Genomic DNA, 11,270 nt, shown 5'->3' with positions numbered 1-11,270 from the left:
GCTCTCCACACGTACAGTATGCTTCTCCAGGGGGAAGGTCTAGAAGAAATAAGCCGTACATTCCACTGTGCTTTGACTGTGCCGCCGTCACTCGCACACACACACACACACATACACGCACACGCACACAGTTGTCCACTTCAACCATGGACCAGCTGGGCTGTGTGCATCATCAGGTTACCCAACGGGGCGTTCAAGTTAATGAGGCAGATCCTTTTATTGGAGGAGGGCATCTCCCATTATGATTGCTTGGCTCTGTGTGCTGCTGATTACTGGATTTCACATTCATGATTTATGGGTGTGCGTGTGTGTGTGTGTGTGTGTGTTAGGGAAGGATTATCGTTCATCGTGATTGAAAAATGCTATAAATAATCGTAATGTGGACATTAAAGTTCACATTTGTTGAGCTGCAAATTCAGTACCACTTACATTCTCCACGCTTAAAACGGACCTGTAACTTAAAGAGTGCATTTGTTACATTTCACGCTACACAAATCCATTCTCCAAAAATAGCAGATCTTTTCAGATATTTTTGGCGAACGTTCGCACCAGAAGTGGTTAACAAAAGTTGAACGCATATTTTGATTATATCGCCAATATTGTTAACTGCAATAATTTCTGCAACAATAATCGTGACATGTTCTTTTCTTCATATCATCGTCCCATCCCTAGCGTGTGTGTGTGTGTGCGTGTGTGTGCGTGTGTGTGTGTGTGTTCTGTGGAGGCTGGGTCAGCAGGAAGAGGCACTGATCTTCTCGGACACCTCCAGGTCAGACTTGGCCACCAGGAAGCGCAGGCGGCCCCCTCCCAGTCGGATCAAGTCCACAGCGCTGCACACAACACACAGAGGACACACCATTATTAGTGCTATCCCAAACTCCACCCCTCATTAGCCTGTGGACCCCCATTTGAAAAGATATTCCAGGGAGTCCCTAACACTGACAACAACATTTTGGTTGTCGATATCTTTATCACCCAACAACACTTCCATCATTAAACCCTGCCTCACTGCCTCTATAATGACCATATTCATATCATCATCACATCATCATCATCATCACATCATCACATCATCATCTCCGTTAGGGGGCTGTGTTTGTCCACAGAAAGCAATGTCAGCCGCCAACACTTCCTGGTGAAGACGTGCTGGGAGTAGTTCCTCTTCCAAGCACCAGCCGAGCGTCACGATTTCAGCACTCTCTGTGTCTTTTTATAATGCGGAGCGTTGTGGGGCGCTTCAAGCTGAGAACATGGAATCCTTTGGGAGAGGGGGCGTGCCTCTCAATGTCTACAATCGTCCACAGTCATCGAGCGGTATCGTCACGTTGTGTAGCACTAATATGTTGGGTGGGAAACCTCATGCTGTATATTCAGAGCATGTATCTACTGAAAAGAAGTTAGAATGTTTTATGCTTTGCCTTGTAGTGTAATGTGCTTCACTGCCTGCCATGTTTTGTGTGGGGACTAAACGGATGAAAATGTGCATCTTTGCTAAATTCGGTATATTTACGTAGCGTGAATATGTAATGTCCATTAATAATGTGCACTGTCCCATCAAAATAAACAAATAAAGTCAAGAAGAATATGGACATGAGCGGTTTCTGCTCTGGCGTGCAACGATATCCAAAGCGCTCCTCTGTTCATAAAAGGCTTGCTGTGAGTGTAGACACACGCCCCATATATCCATCCATGTCCCCTATAGCCGGCTCTCTTACCTCTGGTAGTCGGCTCCGATCAGGCTGGTGCCGTTGACGGCCAGGATGCGGTCTCCGATCCTCAGGCGACCGTCGGAGGCAGCCGGCCCGTCGGGGATCAGCGTCCGGATGTAGATGCCGGGAGCGTTCAGTGGGGTGTGCTGCGAGAGGCACAACAAGTCTTAGTGCGTGTCTGTCTGCGTGCGCGAGTTAGTTCAGCTGTTGAATTTGGTTTCGTGATGTTAAAATGTTTCTCGCTTGCCCACAACAAAATGATGGAGCTCAGATGTGACAATAAAGATTAAGTCCTTGCAGTGATCATAGTCAGTGGTCAGTCAACTTATCAATAAAACACCTTGGGCTCCATTTTCGTCACCGCTAAACTAAAAATCCCTAAACTTCTTTGCCTTTTTTTACTATTTTGAAAAACATTTTTGAATAGTTCAACTAGCCAATCTACATTGACACACATTGTGAGCTTGTAGACTGGCCATTTTAACGATTCAAAAAATGTTCTGCAAAATAGTAAAAAAAAAAAAAAGGCAAAGAAGTTTAGGGATAAGGGGTTTAGCGGTGACGAAAATGGAGCCCCTTATATCTACTAGCTGGGCACCATCTTTCAGTAACACTATGTGATAGTCAATGGAAGAAATGGATCACCAATGCCAGTGTGTGTGTGTGTGTGTGTGTGTGTGTGTGTGTGTGTGTGTGTGTGTGTGTGTGTGTGTGTGTGTGTGTGTGTGTGTGGTGTACCCACTCACCAGGCCGTCTATGAGTCCCATGCCCAGTCCATAAGGTCCCTTGTCCAGCTCCACTACAAACACCACACACAAGTCATCAGGGAGGGGAGGGGCGCCAGGGGAGGGGACAGGGAAAGGAAAGTCACACCCACCACCACTGACACACCCTGCAGAGGAACACACACACCAACACACACACACACACACACACACCAACACACACAAACACAGGGTCTCGCTATAGGGTTGGACAAATGCACAACATCGGCAGGATGTCGCCATATACCCTAAAAAGGTAGGGTAAGTGATCTTTCTTTGGTTGAGAGTGTTTGTTTAGTCACCCGTCTCTCCAGCAAAATTTTGAGAAAAGTACAAATGTATCAGTTCATTTTCATATAGCATTCCAGCTATCCACTTGTTTAATGTTTATTAAAACACGTGAGTTCTCTCTATCCTGATTGGATAAAATTGGTATCCTAGACCTTAAAATGCATTTTCTTAAATAAAGAGCTGGGGAGAGATGTAGATTCCTGTTACTGAACAAAACACTCTATAGCGATGAGTACCATCAGAATATATAGAGCTACTTAACACTTATTTTAACCCATTTTGGTGTTTTAAACATTGTTATAATTTAGCTATTGAAAAATAGCAGATCTACAAGCTCGAGCTTGTAGGTCTGCTATTTTTGAAAAATCGTGAAAATATTTATTTCAGAAGACTGGAGGATTTAGAAGAAATCTTTAAAATTTCGAGGTCAGGCCTAAATGAATAAACGAAAGAAAATCACTTACCCTATCATTAATCAATTAATTAATTAATTAATTAATTGGTTTAAAAAAGATGAAATATGGAGATACAAGGTTTGTGCCCGACAGCGAAATGGTGAATGAATCATGAGGACATGAGGAGATCTATACAGACAAGACAGAACCCACACAAACATGCACGTTTCATGTTAGCCACACCACTTATACCAGAGCACAGCACATTTTTAGAACACATGACAATGTCGTCTCTGTCGGGTGGAAACCTCAATATGTCGTAACTCTTTTTCACGATTCAAATTCCGAAAAACAGTTTCTACAGAGCTTATAGATATGGCTAATGTTTTGCTACGTGTGTGTGTGACACTGTAGTAGGACAAAGGAGGGCATTCATTTATGAAAAATAAAAGAAAACAAAGGAAAATATAAACTGTGGTTTCCAGGCTGAATATAAACGCCCAGTTAAGACAAAGGGGGTGGGTGGTATAAAAGTGCACAGCATATTCATCAAGTATGCTTAACCAATCTGGAAAATACTGACGAATGGATTCAAAGTAGAACGGTAGACACACCAAGACTATTTCTATGTGCCTATACGTCGTGCTGTTATCCAGAGTAACACCATCCAAAGATAACAAATAAGTAGTTAAGAGTTCCATTTTCTGGAACTGGTGTTCTGGGTGTTTTCTGAATTGAACATAATAAAAGTTTTTGCGTAATGTTGTGTTCTTCCCTTTCAGGTCCCAGTCTAACCAGCAGATGTCACACTCACTACATCTCAACGCACATACTGTTGACACCCGGCCATACAACACTGTGAGAAACCCTTGTATCTAGAACAGCCCTTGTTATCTCTCTTGCTGCGTTCACACCGGCGGATACAGCATATACAAAGATGCAAGCTACGCAGCGTATCTGTCGCTTTGTAGCATTGTATCTGAAATTGAAGCCAGTTCAACTTTATTTGTAGCTTTGTATCTGCCAGTGTGAAAGCAGCATCTATATTATACAGTATCCTATTTTATGGTTTACAATGAGTTTGTAGATTTGTCAATTAGAACTCTTTACACATTTTGAACTAATTCCACAATTTCTACATGCCAGAGTGATAAAATGAATAATGAAATAAAGTGAAAAATATATAAATATGTAACCAGTGAATTACACAACTGACTAAAGCGACTTCACACTATAATAACAAGCCCAACCTCGCACACAGAGACGACTGTTGGGTGTAAACGTCATATTTCCAAAACTGTCACTTTTCAGGATTCAAATTAAAAAACATCTTTGCGGCTTCGTGCCGTGTTTCCAGCGAGTATAGATCTGCTATACTTGTGATGCTTTTTGTGTGACGTGTGTATTAGTAGTAATCATGGATTATTAAAATATGGAGATTAACTTTAGTTTTTTTTTCAACCAAGGTTCATGTTTTAGGTTGTTATTAGAGAAACTAAAAGGTGTGTGTTGATTTTCTTTCATTTGCTCCTTTTTTTGTTTTAGGGATTTTAGCTGTTTTTGACAGGGGGGGCGGGGGCATTCGAGCATGGGGCCAAATATGCATGTTCTTTTTACAAAAGTGAATGGCTATATTTTTTTAAATGATTTACTATAGTCCTACTAGACCCCAAGAAATTACATATGGCCACAAAAGATCACAGGATCTATTGAATGTGACAAACTGACATATTGAGCCTATACACACAGTATAAGCCTTCCCCCAGTAGGCTACCTTTACATTCAGTATAGAGTGATGTTCTGTGGCCAGATGTAATTTCCTGGGGTTTATTAGGACTATAGTAAATAAAAAAATAAAAAATCACCATAAAATGTTGTACAAAAATACATATTTGGCCCCATGCTCGAATGCCCCCGCCCCCCTGTCAAAACGAAAGAAAGCAGCAAATGAAAAAGAATGAACACTCATCTTTTACTTTCTCTAATAACAACCTAAAACATGAACCTTGGTTGAAAAAAAACTAAAGTTGTCCTTTAAGAGGTGTGTCCCCGACAGCGCTATACGAGGATATAACACGTGGACGGGACTCTTCTCACCGTCCAGGCCGTTGCTGATCAGCCCGTTGGTCTTCTTGCACTCCGCCATCGTCCTGCCGCCGGCGCTGCAGCCGTTCGTCTGCGGGGCGTGGCCTAAGAGGCCCCCGGCGGGCCCCGAACCGCCCCCCTCGGGGTACAGCGGGGTGTGGGGGGGCGTCAGGAGGCAGGAGGAGGAGGACGGGTCGGCGGCCTGCTGCTGCCGGGGTGCTGTGTGGTGCTGGTGGACCAGGGTCCCATTCCTCCGGAGGCTGCTGTAATGCATCTGTCCGGGTGGAGGTCTGTCCCTCCCTCTGTCGTCGTCCCCCCCGCCGCTCTCAGGGACCACCGCCTCGTCCCCATGCTGGTCCCCTCCGCCCCCGGAGCGAGGGCTGCTGTGACTGGGGGGTAGTAGCTCCCGCTGGGGTGGGGTGGGGTGGGTGGATGGGTGGTTGGGTGGGTGGGTGGGTGGGTGGGTGGGTGGGTGGGTGGGTGGGTGGATGGATGGATGGGTGGGTGGATGGATGGGTGGATGGGTGGATGGGTGGGTGGATGGGTGGATGGGTGGGTGGGTGGGTGGGTGGATGGTAGGGTAGGACCAGATACGACCACAACAAGTCAATCAAAATGCTTCAAAGGTGAAACAAGGTGAAGTAAAGGGACATAACGTTGCAGAGTACAGTACGTTCTTGTGGATCTCTAAAACAATCTGTATATGTTGAAGCGTCGCTTCGAGCTTGTAGATCTGCTACGTTTTATGCTTTTGTGTGAAGCTGTAGTATGATCAAGTAGGGCGTTAATTTATGAAAAAGTACAAAAAGTTAAAATATGGAGATAAGAGGTTTCTGCCCGACAACAATGATATACTGACAGCACCCGTGCATCTATGTGTGTGTGTGTGTGTGTGTGTGTGTGTGTGTGTGTGTGTGTGTGTGTGTGTAATGTATGAAGGTGCCGTAACACCAGGGATTATACACTCCAGCCGTCCGTTCCCACTAATTAGCCACCCTAAAGACTAATCAGATTAAAAATGATTTAACCATGTCTAGGTTTCTAGGTTTGTGTGTGTGTGTGTGTGTGTGTGTGTGTGTGTGTGTGTGTGTGTGTGTGTGCGTGCGCGCACACGTGCACACGCGTGCTACAGTTATTTTATCTGTGGGATTAGGAGGAACTGCACAAGGACCACAGCTGCTGGGGCACATGACCTAGATTACGTCTAGGTGTGTGTTTTGTGTGTGTTTTATGTGTGTGCATACGAGTGTACGTAGCACGCGTGTGTTGTGTGTGTGTGTGTGTGTGTGTGTGTGTGTGTGTGTGTGTGTGTGTGTGTGTGTGTGCAGTGGTGGAACGGAGCTAAGTACATTTACTCAAGTACTGTACTTAAGCACAGACATTGCCCTCAGTACCCTCATACCAGAACAGAGGGAGCCACCATGATCTGACGGGTACCACCCAACTTTAGAACAAACATGGGAAAGTTCTCTCTCTGCCACCAAAATGTGGAATGCTCCGACCGCATCCATTAAAGCAGGGCTTCTGGGGGTCGCGAGACGTGGCCAAAGCATTCCCGGCGGTCCCTCAGCCCAGCCCTAAACGTTGCGAACCCCTGCGTTAAAGGATGTGGAACACTGGTTTCTCTCTAAATTGGCCTGAAAAAGGGGAGGTACATTTGTTGATGACAAGTATTATCGTGTTCATTTTGTATGCCATGTTGATTAATCGAATACGCGGGACCACAATGGAAACAAGTCCCCGGGACATGTTTGTGTTGTCCTTTAATGTCTCAGTGTACCAGGTGGAGTTTACATTTCTGACCGATAAAAGCATTCAATCAATCAATAAATGCTTCTTCCACCACCGCACACATATGCGCGCGTGTGTGTGTGTGTGTGTGTGTGTGTATGTGCGTGCTCGCGTGTTCCTCGATGTCTTTGCGTGTCACAGCGTAGGGCGGCTGACCTGCACGACGTCCGGCTGCCAGTCGCCGGCCGTGTTGGTCCCGTTGGAGTGCGTGTGCACGGGCGCGGCGGCGTGCTGCGTGTGCGTGTGCGTCTTGGCGCGCAGCCCCCAGAGGTAGTGGCGCACGTAGAGCAGCTGCCGGTAGATGCTGTCCTCCACGCACTCGCTGTCCACGTCCACCCGGAAGCCCCCGCTGGGCAGCACGATGGGGGGGTGGTTCTCGAAGCTCTCCAGCAGGTCCACTAGACACACACACACGCACACACGCACGCACGTCACACACACACACACACACACAAAGGACGACAATTGCATCAAGGTCACGTTTGCGATGTCTTTGCCATTTCTGAGCGGTGGCACACCGTCTCCATAGAAGGGCTTTGTGTGTCTCTATGTACGGTATACGTCCATATGTATGTCTTCATGTCTGAGTGCGGACAGCTGCAATACAATACCACCAAGTGGCGGTGTTGAGCTTCACACTATGAACTAGAACTATTGCAATAGTTGCATGTTAGGTTACAGGTGCATGAGTTTTGTGCATATATATATTTTTTTTTAAACTAATTCCAGTAAGTCAACAACTGTGCTTGATTCCAAAGCCATCGCTCACTTCACATTATGGTGTGACACACACACACACACACACACACACACACACACACACACACACACACAGGTCACAAGCTCCTGAATATTCAGAGTAGGGTTGTCCTTGCCTCATCATCTCTCAGGTATCCCCAATTGTCTCTAAAGGTACTTCATTATTAATACCGGTCTTTAAAAATGATGTGTGTTTTCCTCCGCACTAAAGTAAAGCTTCTCCAGCATGAAAGTGTAAACATGGTGGCAATCAAGTTACAAATAAATAACACATCTTGATGTACGTGCACTTGTTCACGCATGCTTTGCTCAAAGGTCCCGTGGGGAGACTTTAATAAAGCTAAACCCATGGTGTGATTATTGCTAATTCATGTTTTTTATTCAAAAAAATATATAATCCCACTAGACTCGAGTGGTTCCCAAACGTTTTAGCTCGAGATCCTAAAAGACAAATTAGACGTTTGCCTTGTGGATCTGCTATTTTCACTACTTTTTTTTTTTTTTTGCATTTGTTTGCATTAGACTTTTTCATTAGATTCATGAAATACTTGGAATTGTAGGAAACGTAAAACCCATTCAAATTGGTTCAATGATGGATGACCCAGGGGCACGGTGGCACAGTTGGTAGTGCTGTCGCCTCACAGCTAGAAGGTCCTGGGTTCGATTCCCGCTGGGGACGCTGTGGGCGCTGGGGGCGTGCTCCCTCCTCTGCGTCATCAGTGCCCATACCCGAGGTGGGGTTGGCGAAAGGGCCTTTCTGTGTGGAGTTTGCATGTTCTCCCCGTGTCCCCTAGGGAGGGGAAAGGAACTATGGTCGGAATAACGTGTTCCTCCCACGTGCTACGTCCGGCTGGGGAAATTCCCCCCTGTCAGGTGAAAAGAAGTAGCTTGGACTCCTCATGCATAGAAGGAAGCATGAGGTCAGTCCGCTGCCCCCCCCCCAGGTTGGCAGAGGAAGTGTAGCGCCCAGGATTACATTAGATAACTGACACTGGGTGAAAAAATGGGTTGCAAAATTGTGGGATGAAAATTATATAAAAAAAAAAGATGGGATGACTCACTGTGGCTACTTTTGTTTTTGCCACCAATTTGTCTGGGACATGTTTTACCAGTCTTTGTCTGGGACATGTTTTACCAGTCTTACGTCATTTTGTACTGGCCCAAATGCAGCGCGCGCACGCACACACACACACACACACACACACACACACACACAACACACACACACACACACACACACACACACACACCTTCATTGTGGCACACACCTGTCCTGTATATATAGGCTTCGTCCTCGCTGCTGGGCTGCCAAATGGGGACAGGGCCCGTCTCTGCAGTGAGCTGGTACTGGCTGAGCAGCCTGTGGAGCTGCACGGGCTTCAGACTGGGATGTTCACTGGACAGCACCCTCCAACTCAGCTGTATGGGCGCACGCATGTACGCACGCACGGAAACACACACACACACACACAGAGAGAGAGAGAGAGAGAGAGAGAGAGAGAGAAAGGAGAATCAATCAGTTTTCTGAAAAACCTTTACTGTACATCTGTGTTGGTTAAAAAAAATATTGAACCAAAGGAAAGTATTAAAAAGTGCTTCGGCGAAAACCTCCTAAGTCCATTCGATCCTCAAACTATCTGCTAAACCAGCTAACTCCACCCGTTTTTTTTCTTCATAAATCAGTGTTATTGAACACTATTGAACCAATGAAAAGTATTAAAAAGCGCTTTGGCAAAAACCTCCTAACTCAGCTTGAGCTGGATGTTTTTTCATTTCCTGAAAAATTTACATCTTGGAGTTAGGTGGTTTCTTCCAAGACAGCAGAGATACCAACAGCCTCGGCCAACAGCCCGGCCGAGGGTTTTGGTCTGTCTCCTAGAAAAACATGATGAGAGCCTTTGGTTGAAATCTGTCTATTGATGAGTCACAGGGAGAAGATTAAGCAGCGGCTTATGTGATGGATTTCTGAGATCAGTGTCTTATCACCATGGGGCTTGGGTTCGGGAAGGGGAGCCCTGTTCCAAAGAGCTGGGAGGGTAATCTAATAAACACGCCATGTTTCATGAGGGGGGGCTATTTAGGTCGTTTAGAAATCGAATCATGTGGATTGCAGGATCCCCATGTGATTTGTCCGGGCTCCGGTCTGGATCTGACCGGGACCTGCTTTGACATCATCATCTATTCTCATTCATAATTCTAGTCCATACCCGTTTTGGGATTATGATATGAGTGCATTGTGAGTACATTTCACCCAGGTGAAGGAGGGTCCGTGATCTGTCCTCTATCGCCTTTCCTCTGTCAGTAAACTTGAGTAGGTTAATAGATATATTAACCTATATACACTTTTGGACTTCAAATGTGGGCAAGGTTACAACCCAAACACATGTACCATGTGCCAACGACCGTACACTATGCCGCAGTTGCAAGTTCGGGCTCAGAGATAATTTGTGTCCCCACAAGAATATAGGTCTTCCGAAGAAACAGGCCCGATCTCAGTTCTGAACATAAAATGTGTAATAATGTGACTTGATGTGATGCCTCTCGAACTATGACTGGCAGCCTATTTCATTTTCCTCTCTGTGAAAGAGGTGTTGTGTTGCTTGTATTAGCAATGTATTGTATGGTCTGTCTATGCATTGTGAATTTATGTATTGTGATTTTTGTGTCCCGATGGCTGCTTGGCGCAAAATGAATTTCTGCGAGGACAAATAAAGCAGTCTGTCTGTCTGTCTGTCTGTCTGTCTGTCTAACCCAATCAGAGCTCCACTGACTTCCATTATAAAATCTAAGTTAATTATCGGTCCAGCAGTTGGCGAGATTAGACACGCACGCACGCACACACGCACACGCACACACACACACACACACACACACACACACACACACACACACACACACACACACACACACACACACACAGTATTGCATTGTACAGTATAAGGTATACAGAGAGATATAGATGGCTAGACTTCTGCAGCACTATGTAGTAAAAATACTTCTCTCTCCGTATTCATATTTTCTGTCATAGACCTGCAGAAACTGCACTTTATCTTTGCGTACACATCAGTAACCTTGTTAGCTGTAAGTAGTGGAGTGGTAGAGTACGGTATCCGTAACTTTCAGTTAATTACTCTCCAGGTAGGACTACATGTCTGGGTGTCATCATAACCCACTTTATGACACACTTTGTTGGGGTTTATAATTATAATGATGCTGTAGACATATTTCTCAACTTTTTCTCAACAGGACCTAGCTCTATATATGCTGGTCCCAGTTTCACTGGTGGGAGGACGTACTGTAATTAATTAAATGCAATTAAATGTAATTAAATGCAAGCAGAGGAACATGCTATTCCTCCTAGTTCTATAATCCACTGAACAGGAGGAAGGAAACAAGCGGCCAAGCGTTCTATGAAAACCCCCAAAAAACAGCTATTTGAAAACGGTGTGTGCATGCGTGTACGGTACCTGTGTGAG

General features: G+C 45.4%; 1 protein-coding gene across 1 annotated transcript in view; it reads right to left on the bottom strand.

Moving 5' to 3' along the window:
* Positions 1-730: 730 nt before the first annotated feature.
* radil (Ras association and DIL domains) overlaps positions 731-11,270 on the bottom strand; it is a gene marked incomplete at both ends in the record, with an annotated part of 35,141 nt that continues 24,601 nt past the window's right edge. The window contains 7 exons of the mRNA XM_080760302.1: positions 731-830; positions 1,716-1,855; positions 2,456-2,601; positions 5,257-5,653; positions 7,198-7,433; positions 9,063-9,213; positions 11,262-11,270. The exon at positions 11,262-11,270 is cut by the window's right edge and continues 164 nt beyond it. Of these exons, the coding sequence (XP_080616428.1) occupies positions 731-830; positions 1,716-1,855; positions 2,456-2,601; positions 5,257-5,653; positions 7,198-7,433; positions 9,063-9,213; positions 11,262-11,270 (1,179 nt within the window). The remainder of the gene's footprint in view (positions 831-1,715; positions 1,856-2,455; positions 2,602-5,256; positions 5,654-7,197; positions 7,434-9,062; positions 9,214-11,261) is intronic.

The sequence above is a fragment of the Protomyctophum bolini genome (assembly GCF_963924005.1).
Source record: "Protomyctophum bolini genome assembly, chromosome: 3".
Taxonomy (NCBI): domain Eukaryota; kingdom Metazoa; phylum Chordata; class Actinopteri; order Myctophiformes; family Myctophidae; genus Protomyctophum; species Protomyctophum bolini.
The sequence above is the reverse complement of the archived record's forward strand: the minus strand, read 5'-3'. Positions and strand labels throughout refer to the sequence as shown.